The sequence below is a fragment of the Lissotriton helveticus genome, chromosome 8 (genome assembly GCF_964261635.1).
Source record: "Lissotriton helveticus chromosome 8, aLisHel1.1, whole genome shotgun sequence".
NCBI lineage: Eukaryota > Metazoa > Chordata > Amphibia > Caudata > Salamandridae > Lissotriton > Lissotriton helveticus.
This window is the reverse complement of record NC_136069.1, coordinates 285,242,989-285,262,631: the sequence shown is the minus strand read 5'-3', so window position 1 is coordinate 285,262,631 and position 19,643 is coordinate 285,242,989. Positions and strand designations below refer to the sequence as shown.

General features: G+C 44.9%; 1 protein-coding gene across 1 annotated transcript in view; it reads left to right on the top strand.

Annotated features, from left to right (window-relative positions):
• The window catches only part of EXPH5 (exophilin 5), a 482,109-nt gene that overhangs the window by 389,784 nt on the left and 72,682 nt on the right, over positions 1-19,643 (top strand). Inside the window, exon 3 of the mRNA XM_078657054.1 lies at positions 11,611-11,767. Within this exon, the coding sequence (XP_078513180.1) occupies positions 11,611-11,767 (157 nt within the window). The remainder of the gene's footprint in view (positions 1-11,610; positions 11,768-19,643) is intronic.

The window sequence follows — 19,643 nt, the reverse complement described above, 5'->3', positions numbered from 1 at the left end:
AACAGTAACAATTTGTAAGAGGGTGGTTTTCAGAAGTGAAGGAGTTAAATAATAATGTCATTAAAGGCCTAGGTTTCCATACTGAAATAATATTCTGCAGCCAAGGAATATAAAAATAATCACATTTTATGGTCAGGCATTGTATTAAGGGCACTCATTTATTTAACATAGAAATGTTTGCCCAACTCATACAAATAATCTTTTCAGTGAGTATATTAGTATGAAAATTCATATTCTCAATTTGATGTTTTCTTACTAATATACTCACTACAAAATTATTTGTATGAGTTGGGCAAAAATGAGTATATTAAATAAATGAGTGCTCTTAATACAATGAATGACCATAGCATGTGATAATTTCATGTTCAGAAATATCGTCTGGCATGGCCATCAAGACCTAAATATCTTTTTTTTTTTAATTGTCCCAATGAACGTTGATGTTTTCTGTCATAAACCCCAATGGAGCGATAGTGTTGTACACCATATTTAGGATACAATATTTATGCCAGATGATAAGATGGCATAGTTGCCAGCTGTCCCGTTTTTGCAGGGACAGTCCGGCAAGTTGGAAAATGTCCCGGGTAATATTGTTGCAGAAAATGTTCCTCCTTATTACACACAGTTACACAAACAAGAACTTTCTATCTGCAGCAGCCCTATGCTGCAAAGTGTCCTGGGATGTTTTTTTCAAATGTTGGAATCTATTGTGGAAAGGATATTTTGGTACCACGCCCTAGAAGGCAGCATTTTGCAGGTTATTGTAGGATACACAGAGCCGCACTGTGTTGCTGTCGCCATCATTGTATGGAAGAACCTTAATTATATCAAATCGGGTGAGCTGTGGGAGGCAGGACAGTTTTAATTTGAAAACAAATGAACTGCCACTTGACCCACCATGGCCCCTGCAAAATACTTTCTATAAGGTCCCCACTCTCTCCTCCCTGACGTTTCATGGGTGTTTGATGTTCCAATGAATGCCCACTGCCAAATCCCACTTGAAGTACCAGCAGCAGCTAATACGCTGAATATGGATGGGTGGGGCTGGTGAGCAGGCAGTGGTTGCTTGCCGGTGCAGCCCAAACTCTAAAGCATTATGTGGGAGAACTTGCCTAGCAAGTTCTGTTATGCTGTGCCTTAATGGGACGACTGACACAGTTGTGGAGGAGTTGCGGAGCCAGGCACACCAAAAATAAGTTGTTTGATATGTATTTTCATCCCTTATATTGCAAGTGTTTAAATGTTTTGAAAAAAATACTCTCCGGTGGAATCATTTCCTAGCTCTTTCGCAACCTTTTGCTCACCTTCGTCATTGGAGTAGCCTCTACACTGCACTCTCCATCAAATAAATACCCAAACTCTAGAGAGCCCAGAACCATCCTGCTTGCCTCCTGTTCAGTGTGAAAAAGCACAATCACATCATGCATGTACTGATGACCCACCAAGGGCTAGTCGTAAAGGAAAGAGGACATTTCAAATTCATCTGCATCATTCACAAAGCCTTAGATGGCCAAGCGTCTTCTCGGAGTTGTTTGTCCCTCATCTTCCCTGCATGTCTATAATGTCTTTCAGTCTTGACTTGCTGTCCATCCTTTACACTTGTTAGGCTCATTCCTGTGGAGTTCCATAACACTGTCTCTTAACATGGAGTCTGACTTTCTCAAATTCAGGTGACTTCCAAACCCCATTTCTTCAAGCAGACCTTTGTCTGGCCATACCCCGACCTGCCTGTATACTCCTATATTTCCTCCTTCGGTGAGATGCCTAAAACCAGTTTCCACCCCTTCTTTCTGCTAACTCTTCACCAGGGTTTTATTGCCTTTCTATAAGCATGCATGGTTGGTGGAAACCTTCTGTTGATTCTACTATTCCAAGATATGCTCAGTTACTACCCAGAACGTGATCTCTTTCAATGTATTTGTATCTGTTTGATGGCACTGTGAAGCCTCTCCAAGGTTTTTTGCAGTGCTTTACATGAAACAAAATAAGTAGGAAAGAGTTAAACTTAAAAAGCACTATAACGCTAATGCCACCCAAATGAGACAAGCATTCGAGAAGCACCTTGTTGTGGATGCTTCACAATGCAGCTGAGAGGTCTGATAGTCAAATTGCAGAGCATACCTTCGACCTGGCTATTGACTATTTTTTTCTTTGATATTTAGCAGCAATGAGTCTGTACCCCGAAGGGGGTTTGAAATCCAATGAAAGTCCCTGAGAATGCCATTTAATTTCAGGTGTGAAGAAGGATGTTAGATGACGGTTTCAACACCGGATAAGTCTGAGATCGGTTGACAGTTGCAACGATTGGCTTGGCCCCACAAAGATACTTTTGTTTGTTTTGTCTTTACAATAAGGTGATTATGGAGTATCTGAGGTCTTGTAGCTACAGTTAATGAATAGCCTGGAAGTGAAACACCTCTCGTACAACATGTATCACTGTCCCTCGTGTCTTTGTTAGGTTTCAACTAGTGACAGGTTTAGCTGACTGTTGAAAGACCCTCTGTGCACAACCAATCATGAACATCTTAAACCCATTACTCTGATTGGTTGCTTTTCTTGTCTATCTCTTTTGCTTACTTCTTAGTTGATGGCTTCTCTTCCTGTGTTTGTCCCTCTCTAGCTAGGTCACAAGGCTTATGAATGGATGAGTGGTCCTTCCTCTGCTTAAATTCACTGAAGTGCTATTCATGTGCCAGTCCCCACCCTCTCCTTGTTAGCCCCATCTATAACACACCCGTACCATACCCCTCCAGGCTCTGCTGGGATTGTCTTTTTCTGCCTCTCACTCCCAGCTCCTCCAGTGCTCGCCTTGTCCTCTCTCCTATTTTTGTTTCTTTTTGGAAAGGGCCTGCAGCCTGTTACCTGGCTTCTCCATGATGCACTAGTGCACGCTTTGTTTTTTACCTTACTCGAGAGGGGTTGGCCTAACGGCTAAGGCGCTCGGACCTGGGGATCTGGGTTCAAGTCTCGGTAACGACGCCCCAAAAAAAAAATAATAATAAAAATAAAAACCTGTGATTCTGGGCAAATCACTTAATCTCCCCGTGCCTAAAATGAAAGTGTGTCGTAATGTAACGTAACTGGTGCTATGTAAAGCGCTCTGATACCTGATTCGGTTCGGGTCTAGTTCGCGCTATATAAAACTCTACAAAAAAAAAAAAAGACCCAAGCTAACCACATTTCCATTACAAACACGAGAATGTTTTGAAGAACATGAATATTTAAACAGTAACTGGTGGGAACTCATGAAGAAGGGTAGAGCATACTGGTACTAGTGGTTGAGGGTCATCCGATAAAGGGCTGCTGGAAGAGCTGCTCTGTCTTAGTGCTCGTTTGAGGACAGAAGGAGGCTTGCCGTTAGACAGGAGGTCAGCATCTCATTAGAGGTATGAGAACTCTTTTGTTGAATTGTTTGCCTTAGTATTTTGGGCTTGGAAAGTTTATTTTCCAGCAGTGGTAGACACTAGTTTGTAGCCTCAAAACTGCAATCTACATGTGGATGACACTGCAGCTTCAATTTTTTCAAATATCTTTCCCGTTCCCTCCCTTGACATTTCAATTGGTGAAGGTAATTTTGATTGGTCTTCATTGGATTAGGCTTGCAAGTGGACAAGGAGGCAAGAATATCTAATGTACAAGAACTTTTTTTTTTAGATGTACTAGAATTTCCCGAGGTGCCTCCAAATGGGTTCTGGTGAGTCCAGAGACAGTTGTGTGAAATCAGAAGGCTGGAGTTTACGTTTCTGTGGAATACAGTGTTCTAGAACAGAAGAAAGACTGTGGTTTTGAAGAAATTTCTTTCGTTTCTGTAATTGTTTAATGTAGATCAAATCATTGACCACATGAATAAACAGGAACTTTGATTTGAGAGAAGCCTAGGGCGTTAATTTCTTCAATTATGTTTTTACATGATGCCTTTACTCTCCAAGTCAGAAGCATCATCTCCCCAATCAGAAGACTAAGCCAGCCTAAGGCTACAATAGCAGTCTGCACGGGTGGTGAAATGCCCAGAGGCATATCAAAGGTGCAATGGGTCCTAGTAAGAGTATGGAATGTATGCCCACAAGCCAATAACTGAACACTACATTAGACCACCTACCTCTATAATGCCTTACCTCACCTCACTTCTAAGCATCCTTCCATATTTCAATGTTCTCTCCCCAGCTTCCAGTTTCTTCCTCTGCCGCTTTCCCCCTCATCCCCTCCCTCTCCTTTTCCCTCTACCGGACTTGAATTTTGGATGTCAAAGTTGCTTTGTTTAAATGCCAGCGAGGGCATAGGAAGGAGAGAGCATGTAAAATGCTTCTCTACCCACAGTCTTTTTTGGTAACATGGCTAGGGTGTTCATGTGCTTGATGTGGGAGCCCTGCACACATGGGACATATCCTGGAGTGACCACAGTGGATGTGGATGCTTTCCCAAATGTAGCACTGGCTTGCCACAGTTAGAAGGGGCTGACATATTACAATCATATAACTTCCTGCATCGCTATCCATGCAGTGTTGTTGCTCACTGCTTGACAGCCTTAGGGCAGGTGCACCACTTCTGCTATTCATCATCTTCTGGGTTGCTGTGGCTACATAACTTGTAGCCCTCCCTTTGGATGGATACCAGTCTTAGGAGGCGGGGTGGCTACAGGTTAAACCACTTTCTGCATCTACTCCCTGCAGCCAGCAAAACATGTTCTGAAAATAAAATCACTCCAAGATAAAGTCATCCAGTCTAGGAGTCGTCTGACTGTTTCTTGGGCACCTGTACCATAAACTCAATCATCTGCTTGCCATTTTACAATGGCCATCACATAAAGACGTCAGTGACTTCTGTTTCATATGTAGTTAGTACAAAGAAATATGTCACAAAATTACACGAGGTAGTGATTCTGTTCTTAATGCTCCACACCACTTGCTCAGTGTTTTTTTATTTTTTTATTCAGGTGTATATACAACTTAGGTGAAAGAGGGCTGCGGGTATGATTCTAGGAGACGTACAAGGAAGAAGAAATGGCCTATGCCGTCCACCCATGTGCTCTTCCTTTGCTTTCCATCTTCTAAAATGGTAGGCATCAACCAGACTGACCATTACAGGGGACAGAAACCTTGTCGGGACTGCAGTGTCATTTGGCTGATCTTTGGATTATATCCAGAGTGTTGACATATTTGCCATGGGCATGGACGTAACCTTTGATACAAGCTTTGCCCCCATGGACGTGATTTGCCCTTTTGCATCTCTATTATAAAAGCCTGTTCATATATAGAAAGACCGGCACACCTACCTACCTGTTTTTGTGTTTTTACTTACCACGTGTTACCACAGTTGTGCCGTTAAGTGCCAATTTTAATCTAAGTTCTGAGCAGCCAACTTGGTGATGCATATTTTATTCACTCTAGAAGAATTAAAGGCTAACTTTGTAGCAACAAGATTTCTACCTATCACTTCCTGGTTTCGCTGAGTTAACTACAATAGGAACATTGCCACCAAGGTATCTTACCAGTTGTATCTACTGGTCTATTGTATCTACTGGTAAGTTGGTTTAGGAGTTAAAGATCCTGCAGGAGCAAGTTACAGCACTAATGATCTGGGTGCACCCAGCAACTCTTACTATAACGCTTCCAATATATTATTCAGGTTCGTGATGCCCTTGCTAAAGAAATGTATCTGCAACTTATTGCTTGCGATTGTGAGTAATCACAACATGCCGTGGAGGGTTAATCTGCCTGCTAGACAGCACTGTACGCGGTCCTTTAAATGGGCAGGAACAGTCCAGCACTGAGTACCTGCACTTTTTAAATTTTGAAAGGGAGAGTACCTGCACTTCTCAGCTTAAGAATTTGTTCTTTTTATTTTTTTAGACTCCTCTTTTCACAACATGTTTTTCCTGTCTACCACCCGTTTTATGGATGGTGTTTTAATTCCCTGATAGATGACTGTTTGCAGAGCTGTAATTATTATAGTGCAGCAGGTGAAGTGGCACTGGGGCCCAGGGTTGTGAAGGGCCCACAGAACCCCATTAACAGCAAGCTTACTATCCAACCTGGGTTAGAGGGAGCATTTACCCTACTTGCATTAGAATCGTGTTAGGCTACAGCGTGTGCTGTTACCCTGGGAACAGATACTGTGAAGAGGAGAAATACAAATCAATCTGCCTGGGAGGATTCCTTGTCAGCCTAGACTGGATGCTTGTCATCAGTTTGAAGGACTATATAGGCTAATGACTGTATAACAGTGGATGATGGTTGACAGTATCAGGGCCCTAGATAAACTAGACAAGAAGCTGAAAAAAAAGCATGAGGTTAAAAATTGCAGAATTGAGAAAGCCTTGGGGCAGCCATTTGGAAATTGAAGAGGATGGCAATCTGGCAATGTTTAGAAAGGTACATTAGACCTACCACGGATAAAGGCTTTTCTCTAGATTTTGAATGTATAGCTCACAGATGCTATTTGGGCTTCTTAATGTTCTGAAGCTCAGAAATCATCCACCTGACGAGGCTGTGTGGTGACACGCTTCACAATTAAAGGATGAAAAGTACCTCTAATAGCGACGAAGTAGCCACACAATTTCCTTTAACATGGCACCCAGGTCACAATAAGAAGCTTGGCATTCCCGGGACATGCAATACTTACAGATCATGCATTCTACTTATATTGAGGCTGAACAGAATCCTTAAACTAAAACATTCTACACAAATGTATGCAGCATATGCAAAATATTAAATAACTAATGCTACACATATCCCCTTTTACACATATACATGCAAACACAGAAATAAAGCAAGACAAATAACACCTTGACGGCTAACACCAACACGAACATGGACGATAGAACATTCAACAAGTACCTAACACCATTATTACAAATATATTCAATTTCCCAACGACCGGTAGAAGATTTATTTCACAGATATAATCTTTCAATTTTCCGGCGGCCTTACCTCTCTTGAACATCCCCTTCATCTAAAAGAACTCTCCTGGGAAAGACAACTGTCTTCATCGCCTCTTACCTTGGACTGGAGACCTCTTCCCTCATTTCACTCTTACTGGTCTGGTCACCATACTCGACTCCTTCGCCCTTTCACCATCCCTATCGCAACGCTCACATTTAACAGCCGTACCACTCCCACCTAGGTACATTCTATTAAGAGTGGTATACAATGTAGCCTTTCTCTTTTCCTGCGGGCTGAAGAAACAGAGGATCACACTACCAAGCATGTTCTGGCTCTGTCCTTCCAACTAGATCCAATGAAAGGATTTTGAGCCCCAGGCGATGTGACATGTGTGTACCTCCTGACCTGACAATGGTCCATATTTTACACTATTACTGGTTGTCTGGCGCCCCCTGTGGGAGGCATTCCACAGGCATCCGCTTAAATTCACACTGCCATGTATCTGGTCCCACTTTGTTTAGCTCCAATCAATTCTGGAGCTTGTTGGGAAATATTGAAGGCACTAAGGCCTGGTGCCAGGCCTGTGATGTAACCCTCAGTATGTGCTGCAGCTCTGGCTGCCAACATATTTCTGGAGGGCAGCTCGTCATCTGGAGAAGCTTCAAAGAGTTGTGCCGCGGGAAGGAAGAATAGTTTACCCTTGATAAATACTCTATAATCTCCTAATCCTGCCAAATCCAATGCAGCATTTGTACAGCAAGAGTAAACAGAAGAAAAGAATACGAGTCACTTGTGCGCCCATCAGGGTCCACAGGAAAGGAGCAGCTTGGGTTTTAGCTGAAAAGGAGGGCGCTGTTGACAAGGATGATAACAAAAAATGGGAGACAACAGGAAGGCACCCACCCTCAGGGAACTGCCCCTCACTGCATCGACCATTCGCTGACAGCAGTAAAACACAGCAGGTGTAAGGCCCGGGCTATAGATCTACAAACAGTACTAACCGGCGGACTGCGGAGCTTCACTGCACTTCTGAAATGTGTTCGTGAATATGGACAGACCTTGGCCCTGAAACATGGTGCCTGCTCACCTGGGACATGCGCAGAGCACAAAAAAGTGGCCCACATTTATAAATCTCACAACTCTGAACTTTCTAAGACATGCTCTCTGGGTGACTCTGAGGGGTGGGGAATCACAGATATTGTGCTCGCTGCAGGGGAGGTTTGTGGTAATATCAGAGACATTCTGCAGTAAAATGCAATATGTTCTTCCATGTAAACGACACATCTACCCACAGGGTGCTTTTGGTCCAGCAAGGCAGCCTTCGATAAGATAAAGACACCTACTATACAACTTCCTCATTCTCGCACTCTTGTTTTCTCCCATTCAGTGTATTGCAGTCAATTAAGTAAAAGGAAAATAAAAAGATGTAAGATTGTTTTAAAAATAGTATGAATTCCGTCCTGAAGGGGACACCAACATTGCTGTGTGGTTGATTTTGAATGTGTTCCTCTTCCCTCAGAAAATATCGTCCGCGCTCTTCGTTAATTAATTGAGAAAAATAAGAATACATTTCAATTGGGGGGGGGGGGGAAATGAGTAGTGCAGGAGAATTTTATTTATTTTTAATGGATATGGAAGGAGACCTAGTTGGAGTGGTCAACCACTGTGTACACAAAAAAATGGAAGGCACTCCAAAACACCGGACCACCATACCTCAACAGACTACTCACCTTCTACACCCCCGACCGCCAGCTCTGCTCCGCTCCGCATACATCGCCCTCGCCAGCGTCCCCTGCATCCGAAGAGCGACCTCCGGCGGCAGATCATTCTTCCACCTCACCGCCAAAACCTGGAACACCATCCCCATCCTCCTTCGGCAGACCGATGACCTGCTAACCTTCAGGAGACTACTCAAGACCTGGCTTTTCGAGCAGTAGCAGCACCCACCTTTCCCCCTCCCCCACCCCCACCCCCCCGGCGCCTTGAGACCCTCACGGGTGAGCGGTGCGCTCTCCAAAAATGTTCTGATTGATTGTGGACGCCTTGATCAGTAGAACTATATTGATTAAAAAGCCATGTGACCGTTTTACCATCAAGCCAGACCTCAGACCCTTGTAGACTAATGACTGCCCTTCTATCTGTGCTTCTGCCATAGAAAAACACCATAAGTTATCTTAGACTCTTTAAGAGCTTTACAATGACATGTGTGTGCCATTTAAAGTCCATGCTCAGCCAACTGAGTAACTAAAGTGATGACAGCTGTGTGGAGGGCAAGCACTTTTTTTGTGGAAGCACACAACTTCTATTCAATCAAAACATGTAATCCTGGCTACCAATGTGTGGGCAGAGCCAAAGCCCCTCCCTAGTGATGCTCACGTGATACAACAGGGTTTCCGTTATTTTAAGGATTGCTTGTTTACATTACAGTACATAATTTCAAGAAATATCATTTTAATTCTTGGTTTGAATGTATTTTATTTCGATCAGATGTTACCATGGCTGATTTTGTTGAATTGTATTAGTTTCTTCACATATAACACCACAATTTTAATCAAATTTACATACCTGTACTGTGATATTTGATCTTTAGGAGTCAGGGCAATCAGGATTGGGTTCGGTGAAAGACATCCAAATAAAGCCAATGGTATCACTTCTTACATCTGAAAGTGAAAATGGCGTCAGTGTAAGAGAATGATTGATGTTAAAGAATTCATTTAAGGCGTATAAAAATATTCACTGTCTAGCAACATGAGAAGGAGCTTCATATGTTAAGTGAAGGGGCCACAGAAGCACCAAATATACCCTGGGTGATGTGTGTGTGGGTATATGTGTGTTTGTGGCACACATGCCGATGAGTTTTTTTTCTCTCCCACCCGCGCCTATCCCACCTCATTTCCTACGGCAGCATAACTTTAACATTACATTAGAATATAAAATTAGTTCTGGTTAAAAAAAGAAATATAGATTGCTATTGTTTAACTGGAACGAGGGGAAACTAATATAAAGCACTGGGAGCTTCTCAAGCCGCGTCAACTCTAGGACTGAACTCTGAGTCTGCCCCAAAACCTGGATCCCCACTCACAGTGATAGAATGATGCCATTGTTGGCACCAAACCTGGGATCTATCAGGAAGAGAAGGGTCAGTTTCCAACCTGATCTCTCCGAGCCTGATCCCTGAGCAGAAACCTCATGAGTTTCCCTCCAGACCAACATATTTAGCCCCACGGAACTCATTCTGGGATAAAGGGTCATGCTCTCCCGTGGCATCAGGGTAACTGGGAGGTCATGTATTTCCATGGCTCCATACACCCCCATCTTAACCACGACCTGGAACTGGAATTAGAAACTTCACTAACAGGTTCAGTCCTTGGATATAAACAAAAAAAGCTAAAAGGTGGCATTGGCAACATCGCCTAAATGCATGTGCTCTGCCTCATGCTTACAAAGCAAATGGTGCCAAATATGTGTCTGTGTAGTACAAATTTTTAATAACTGTACCACAGACTGGTGCATTTTACATTGTAGATGAGCTGTCACTGAGGGATGCAATTATGGCCATTGTTATTTATAGAGCTGTAGGGATGTGCAAGAAATGGGACAGAAGACATGACTCAGGCATAAACAACGAAGGAGCAATGCTACATCACACCAACGCAGGCAGTACAGCCAGGCACATCAGGACGCGCAGCGGTGAGACCAGTCAAGTAGGTTAGTTGAGCTGAGAAGTCAATGCGGGAGCATGCCACGCCACCGAGGGATCAGCATCTAAAGGGGAACCGAAGAAGAGGTCCAGTGGGGCCAGGGAGACCAGCGCGGACTATGTAAGCTGCAATGATGTGCTTGATGGGCCCTCAGCTGGTGGGGTGAAGGGGGTGCGAGCTCCAGTGAAGGGTGCTGGAGGGAAGGAGGGCAGGGAATGGCAAGGAGATGGATGGGACTCCGATGAAGCTGCTACAGTGGGATAAGAAGGTGGGGGTGTGGGAGTGCTCTGGGGCAAAGGGAGGGGAGGTTAGTGAGGTTGTGTAGTTGGAGACAGGCATACCAGGAGAGTGGGGGCACTGGGGCAAAGGAAGCAGAAGGAAGTGTAAAAAGGGGGAGAAACTGAATATCCAAGAGCACCTGGGTGTAGGAATAGAGGGGAGGCTAGACAGTGCTAGTGAGGCAAGAGGAGAGTCTCACAAAAGGTGATGGGGAGGGAATGTGTACTGGGAGAGTGAAGGGTGTTAAGGGAAAGGTGGGAAGTCGAAAACAACTGAAAGGCGGCAGGTTGTAAGACGTGAAGGGACCCAGGTATGGAGGATGGTAGTGGAGAGTAGGATTGGGAGGCCTCTGACGTGATGGGGCTAGTGATGAATAGTTGGGTGAGTATCATTCTAGCGGACATGAATGTGCCTCTCAGTGCAAGATAACAATCTCCCGCTGTGCTTGTCCGTGTGTCGGCGTTGTGATGCATGATGCTGTAACTCAAGAGGAAAGTAATGAAATGTCAGGCGGTGGGATGGAGCCAAGGGGTGTCGCGCATGCGCGTGGCGGTACAGTAGGCTGCCGAAGTGTTCACAGTAAATTGGTGGACTTTGACTTTCACCTGTCATCATCAGACATTGACTTTCTCTGCATTCAGGCGCACTTGTGCAAAGCCGAAGGGGAGGAAGGCGCCTCGTGGAAGGAAAAGTATATGCGGTCTTGTGAACCGAATCAAGCATTGAACAACTTGCACCATTCTCTGTTTTAGAGAGCACCGATTCCAAAATGTCGAAATCAAAGGCCCAGCAGAGCGCGGGCAGCGCCTCGTCTTCGTCCTCCATTCTTGGACTGCGCTCTCCGATAGCGTCGCTCTTCAACTTCCGGAAGTTGCGGAAGCCGGCATGGAAGCCGCCATCCCTGCAAAGGTCAGTGACGCAACGGGGGGCTTGGATATTAGTTTGTATCAGATGATCGTAAAGTGCGACTAGTTGTTATGTAACCTATCTCACTGTCATTGAGTTCATTTGCCATGGTTCGTGGAACATGATAAAGGGCGACTTTGGCGCAGGTAGGTTAAAGGATTTGTCCTAAATGACACAATTTGGTCAAAAGGGAAATACTGGATTAGATCTCAGGTCTCCCCATACAAAAGCAAACACCTTGACCATGACACCATATAACTACTACAATTGTACAACACAGTTGTAACTTGTAACTAGGTGTTACTGCATATATGTACAGTCAATCTTTGTACATTAAAAATACCTTATTCCTATAAAATATTTTGTGCTGTCGTTTAATACATGTAGACTACTACCACTCATCCCTGGTGAACCTGGATCAGGTGCCTCATAAAACTGTTTATGTCCAGATTGCAAATGTAAATGGCAGTGCCCTCAAACACCACGAGATTTCCACGTTCCAGGGATGATCTACAGTTAACAGCTCACATAAAAACTTTTGCAAGAAAAACATCATGGGACAGTGTTTGTTTGCATGAATTTGAATTGCAGCTTTTTCCATATTTATACATGGCTGTACATCCTCCGTGCCTGACACGAATACCTACTTAAGATATGTCTGGCAGCATGGTTCGCAGATGCAAACTGTTTAAGTCCCCTTTTATGAATTTTTAGCCTGATGTGCAAAGATTATATTCGCAAAAAGTTTCCACAAATTGCGAACCAACATTCTGCAAATCCGGTCTTATTTTGTGAATAAAACAATGTACCAAAAGGTTGGTTCGCAAAATACAGAATCACAGGGACTAGCAGAACGACCTATAAAATAATTTTCATTTGGCAGGTCGCAGGTTGCATGCCCATGCCTGTACACAATCACAGGGGTGGTACCACCAAATGGCCAGCAGACCACAGTGTCAGTTATTGTGTTTAAATAAAGCAAAACATTTTTTTAATGCAGCCAGTTTTCATAAAGCAAATAAGACTGTATAGAAAAGGTTTCTTTTTTTAATGTAAAAAAAGTTTCCCATGGGCCAGTGACTACTTCACATACCATGTACAAAATGGACACCTTCAAAAGGGAAGGGGTTCCAAATAATCCTCTTCCCCGTTGCAAATTAGTTACCGCCACAACTCGGAAGTCACTAACTAGTCAATCGTTTCCGACCTGAATTACGGTCATAAACCATTGATGCATCAGGCTGCGAATCATAATGTGGAAGGGATTCTCCCAACACCCTGCTTCCAAACAGTTATTCATAATCAATTTCTAAAATCATGTACTGATGCGGAAACACTTTTCTGAATCTGTAAATGTGTTTAGTAAATAGAAAAATGCTTTTTAATGGCTACAAACCCTCTGATTTACCAAATCTCTGGTTTTGTGACCATTAAAAGGTTGTGTACATCTGGCCCTACGCCTTTGAACGATTTCTTGCTTCACAATTGCCTTGAAAGCTATTATGTATAATTTATTGACGTGGAATTCCACAGAGGAGCGGCAATTAAACTCATTGAGTACTGCCTCCTGGTTCACTGATGTATCATAAACAGAATTGTTCTATTGGGACAAGCCCAACACTTTGCTAGGTTGGAATTCAGACAAATCGTCCCTCATTGTTTCTGTACTGGCTTGCATGCTACACCCTGAACTGTTGGCAGCCACAATTGACTGCTTGCCACATAAGGGTGGCCTTTCACAGGTCTCGTCTAGAAGACAGTACATGCGCTGTCTGTTGAGAGACATACTGTGGACTAACCATGACCATACAGGGGCTTGGAGCCCACCCATTGCTTACCATTGGTTGGCTTTCCTTGCTTGCTTCTTATTCATTTACCAGTTTGCCAGTCTTGAATGTGTCCCTTCCCATGATGCATTGCCTCTTTGTGACTTTTGATTGGCTGGCCTCTCTGCTTCCGTGGCTTGGTTTGCAAGTAATATTTTCTATTTTTCAGTTAAGTACTAAATGAGAGTGCATGTTTTTCTTACTATCTCCCCTGTACTTCTCTTCCCCCTGCACTCTGTGTTGCCCGTGTCTCTGTCCTCCCCGCCTACCTCCATGGTGTGCTGGCCCACAAGTACTTCAGTACTTCCCCCTGTTGATTTTTCACCTGTGTGCTCCTCCCTGCCCACCTGCGTTGCTCTCTCTCTGGTTGTCTCCCCTCCCCACCGAACCTTCCGTGACCTTCCCGCTCCTGCCTGTCAGTCTTGTATTTGTCCCTTTCCATGAAGCATTGCCTCTTTATTATAACTTTTGATATGATGGCTTCTCTGCTTCCATTGCTTGGTGTTCGAGTAATACTTTATTCCTTTCAGGTAAGCACTAGATGAGAGTGCACGTTTTTTTCTAATTGTTTCCCCTTTACTTCTCCTCCCCCTGCATTCTGTGTTGCCGTCCGTGCCTCCCTTCATTACGTGCTCTCCCTCGTGTACTTCTCCCATTGATTTTTTTGCCCCTGTGCTTCTCCCCGCTCACCTGCATTGCACTCTCTCTGGTTGTCCCAAAGGCGAGACCTATTGGCTTTGCCATTGCTTGTTTAGGTTTGGCACATATATATATATATATATATATATATATATATATATATATATATATATATATATATATATATATATATATATATATATATATATATATATATATATATATATATATATATATATATATATATATATATATATATATATATATATATATATATATATATCAAACAATCTCTCCTCCAACAAGAAAGAATAGCGACCCCAGGGGAGATTCAAAAAGAGCACTTTATTTCAGTGAAGTCTCGGGCGGATGCATTTCGGCTTGTCAGCCTTCCTCGGCGCCCCTCTCCAGTTGTAAGTGCTGTGGCGAAAATAGTCCTGCCTCCATAATTTTATGTGCCTCGCTCCGCCCCCATTAGGCACACCCATGTAGTCCTGTGTAGGAGAACTACACGACCCACAATGCTTCAATGTGGTGCATCGCGGGTTTTCAGGGATGCGCAATTCGGGTGACACGCTGGATTGGGCACTGGATGCCAGGAGCAGCGCACGAACCTGCTGGGAGGTGAGGCACCACCAACGTCCAGTTCTCCCTCTGGTCTCCCCTGTATTCGCTACAACCGCTCCGCCTGAAGTCTTTTAGCGTGGGCAGGCACAGGAATCCCAGTCACCCTGACAGGAGAAGCAATTACTCCCGACCGCCGTTTTCCTCCAAGCATCGAGGTGGGTTCCAAACGCTACTACTAACACAGTCAAACAGGGGTGCTCAGACGAGCTTGTCAGACAATTTGGACCACTTATGTAGCGCGGGTACACTGAAGTAGCGTTCTGGCATGACGCTATATTGCATGGCAAACAATCTCTCCTCCAACAAGAAAGAATAGCGACCCCAGGGGAGATTCAAAAAGAGCACTTTATTTCAGTGAAGTCTCGGGCGGATGCATTTCGGCTTGTCAGCCTTCCTCGGCGCCCCTCTCCAGTTGTAAGTGCTGTGGCGAAAATAGTCCTGCCTCCATAATTTTATGTGCCTCGCTCCGCCCCCATTAGGCACACCCATGTAGTCCTGTGTAGGAGAACTACACGACCCACAATGCTTCAATGTGGTGCATCGCGGGTTTTCAGGGATGCGCAATTCGGGTGACACGCTGGATTGGGCACTGGATGCCAGGCGCAGCGCACGATATATATAATCTGTCCACTTCATCATGGGCCAGCCCACTTCAGACATTAACTAACTTCACTGTGAGTAACAGCAATCTGACCTTTTCACAAGGAGCACATCCACACACAAAGTAGTTCCATTCAGTAGCAGGGATTACTATGGCAATGTGTGCTTTTTGAGACCCAGAAATATTTTTTGCTTTTAGTCAGCGGGTTTTTAGGTCTCACCTCGGCAGTGCTTGTGCTGTCTCTTTGAAACATGCTGTATTCAGGATTTGGGCATTAAGCTCCTCCCACTTTCTGCCCATCTTTTTAATTGGCTCCTGTCCCTCTCCTTTGTAAATGGTGGCTTTTCATTGGCCAATAGGCTTAGTAGTCCCTCCAGAGTACCGCCTTGTCTCCAGGGCCGGACTGGGAACCAAAACGGCACTGGCAAAGAGCTAGGCCGGCCCCCCTCCTCCCAGGGGGTTGTGGGTGCCGCCGAGAGCACTTTGTCGGGGCCGGTTTTCGGACGATTTTGTTACAGGGCCGATTTTGCAGCAATGCTGCAAAAACGGCCCTGTAACAAAACCGGCCTCCAGGGGCCCCAAACCGGCCCCCCCACCCATGCGGCGCACCGGGGGATTGCCCAGTGCCCGCTATGGCCAGTCCGGCCCTGCTTGTCTCTTCTTGTAACCTCCCATGAGGACACCCCCTGTTACTCGTGTTGTTCCCTTCCTCTGCTCAACACAGAGTCCATCTAATCCGAAATGAATGTAATAATTCTTTTGCCACATTTCAAAGCAACTAATTGTATATATGGACATAGCTATTTGAATGTACTCTTAGTACTGTCTTGCATGCAATGCATTATGGGTAGGGTAGAATTACCATATCTTTTGCACGGTGCAGGACCAAATGTGACCAAAAGATGTCCCCTTTTGCCCACATATGGTACTAAACCCTGCAACATGGCTAGGTAAAAAAATATGGCCATTTATAATGCCAATAACGCCAACTTTGTAGGCATGCATGCTGGTGCCGTGCTCACTAGGGACCTCTAGGAATAGCTTGCGGTACTGTACCAAGACATGCATTGCTGGTGCCTTGCTCACTAGGGACCTCTAGGAGCAGTTTATAATACTGCACAGAAACAGACAAGGCTGGTTCCTGGCTCACTACGCAAGCATTTGCAATGCACTAGGTTTCGCATTACTGAAAGTATGAGCTATTGGCATTGCATTATTATTTGCAATGCCAATACCTCAAACTATCAGTAATGCAAGACTTATTGCATTGCAAATGCTTGTTTTTTAGATTGACTATGGCGTGGCAGCTTTCCCAACAATTAGGTTCTGCAAATACCATGGAAAAACAAAACAAGGAGTGACAAAACCTTAAAGGCTGGCAGCCAATGCCAGACCTATTGGCTTTGCTAAAGCTTGTTCATAGTTGTTGCTTAAATGTGTGTTCTGCCCAATGCATTTCACTGATCAATTCTAGCCAGTGTCAGTCCGGGACAGAAAATAGCCCTGGGCACCAAAATAAAAGTAGCCCCCATTAGTTATTTAATAGCTACAAATGTCCCCATATTTGCAAGTGGGGCAGTTTTGAACTTAGAAAGAACAGGTGTTTAAGCAATCAATCAATCAATCAAACATTTGTAGAGCGCGCTACTCATCCATGAGGATCTCAAGGCGCTACGGGGATGTGGGCGAAGCAGCTACTGGTCGAACAGCCAGGTCTTTAGAAGTCTCCCGATGGTCAGCAGGTCCTGGGTCTGACGCAGGTGGACAGGGAGGGTGTCCCATGTCTTGGCGGCGAGGTGGGTGAATGATCTGCTGCCGGTGGTTGTTTGGCAGATGTGTGGGACGGTGGCGAGGGCGAGGTCGGCGGAGCGAAGTTGGCAGTTCGGGGTGTAGAAGGACAGCCGTTCGTTGTGGTATGCTGGTCCGGCGTTGTGGAGTGCTTTGTGAGCGTGGGTGAGGAGCTTGAAGGTGATCCTCTTGTTGACCGGGAGCCAGTGCAAGGCAGAGGAGAGTGCACGCATTTGTGCTTTGTGCAGGCAATGTCTGTATCAGTAGTAGGGCAATCATCAGGAAAGACCAGCCCACCACACTATAAAACACCCCCACAAACTTACAAAAAAGACCAAAGAATGTTGATCTGTCACAACAGCCCATCTGGCACTGCCTGCCTTATAGACAGGGCCACTGGAATTATGAGGCAGGGGAGCACCGAGGTATGCAGCAAGGTTGACTAAACTATGCGGCAAAAAGCCAATTTAAGCGGCATAACGCAGCACATTTTTTGATAGTATTACTAGTTTGTACGTTTTACACGGGAATACTGTCTGCGAAAAGATTTCACCTCATTAGCACCATTTCCACAACCCAGTAAAGAAATGAGCAAATGAAAGATGGCCAGTTGACCTTTGGAAAGGGCCTTCCAGTGCGCGACCCGTTAGAGCTAGAAACATTTTTTGTTGTTAAAACTCTCCAAATGACAGTAGATTGTGCATCATGTGGCAAATTCTGCGAAAAATGATACGATAAAAATCAGCGGCAGTAGAATGGCATAATACCAGTGGCCCTGGTTCTAGCTCTTTTCAACATTGGCCACGTCACACCCTTTCGGAGCCATCTAGTAATGTGGCCTCGGACCCCGACACGTGTTATCAGTTCTTCTCTTCCCCCGTGGGGCTGTGATGTGTGTTGACCAGAGTTGTCGCCGTTTATTTCTTGGTATGAGGCAGTTGCTGCTGCGCTTTGTTCTCTGGTGAATAATGGTGCAGGTATGCTGTGAAGAACGTAAGCTGCAAACGCCCAGAGGGGTGTGACCTGAAATTCTTCCCCGTGGAATGGCACTGTGCTTCCGCTTTTATGTTGCAGAGTCAGCGGGTGGCGGTGCACATGTTTGCGCCATCTGTTTTCCTTTCCACTGCTGTCGTTTGCGCACATTTTATAAACATTGCCTGCTTGTCAGCACACACGTGGACCGCGTGCACCCCTTCTTTGAGCCTCCTCCCTCTGCCCCACTCATATTTCATCACAGCTCGTTCATTGAGGCACGGGCGCCAGCTCTTCTTTCCAATGGGAAGCATTTTTCTCAGTGCCGCACAATCATAATCTTTATTATTGTATCACATCTTATTTGGACACCAATAGGTTTCCCAGACTTTACTAGCTGTAAAGTAGGGCCACTGAAACTATGCGATTTTGCGGCTCTGTCATTTCCCACATAAATATGGATTTGCCACATTTTCCGCATAATGCATCATCTGCAGATTTGAACAAACATTTTCTAGTTCAAACGAATCGAAAATAAAAATGCAGCAACGCATCTTGCTGCTAGTGGAAGGCCCTTCCCAAAGGTTCACTGGTTACCTTTCAGTTTATGTCGGTTGTTGGGGGGTTAAGCTGGTACTAATGAGGCAAAATCTTCACCCTTACATTATATCCCCACGCCACTTGCCATTTCGTGCCGCGTAATATAGTCAACACTGCCACAAAATTTGGTGCTCATCTGCCACACAATTCCAGTGACCCTGCTAGGAGCTGTGAAATTAAAGCGATGCCTCCACCACCTCGGCTTTACATCAGCGGTGTTACGCCTTATTGACGAAGATTTGCATTAGATCATATGTGAGCTGTCCTGCCCATCTCCAAGAAGCACCGAGTAAATATTGAGTCATTTTAATGAATGCGCCCCGAATTGTACATGACCTCAGAAGATGCACCCAAAGCCAAATTTGGTCCATTGAAACTCTCTGGAGATCTGAACGCGGTATAATGGTGCACATCTGAGATGGTTCTGTACATCTTTGTGAATCCAGCCATTGGGTTTGTGGCGTTGAGCTGTTTATTCATACTTCGTCCCACAACCTCACCCTATTCGGCGTCTCAGAAGGCATAGTGGTAGGGGGCACCCAATTATCCTCAGGATTAGAAATAGCTATGACATATGGGAGCCTCGGGGGTCCATCGACACATTCCAAAGGTGAAGGGGCGGGGGCACCATTTGCATTGTGCCAGTGCACCCTATATGGCGTGACTATCCAACATCTGCATTGGTAACTGCTATGCCTGTCCACTTATTAAAATACTAGGGTTCGGGGAAGGGACGTCTCACACCCCTTGACCATTGATAACCAACTGTTGACCCCTCGCGGTGTCCTTTGTCCCAGCGATGGGCAAGTAGCATAAGCCGTGTTTT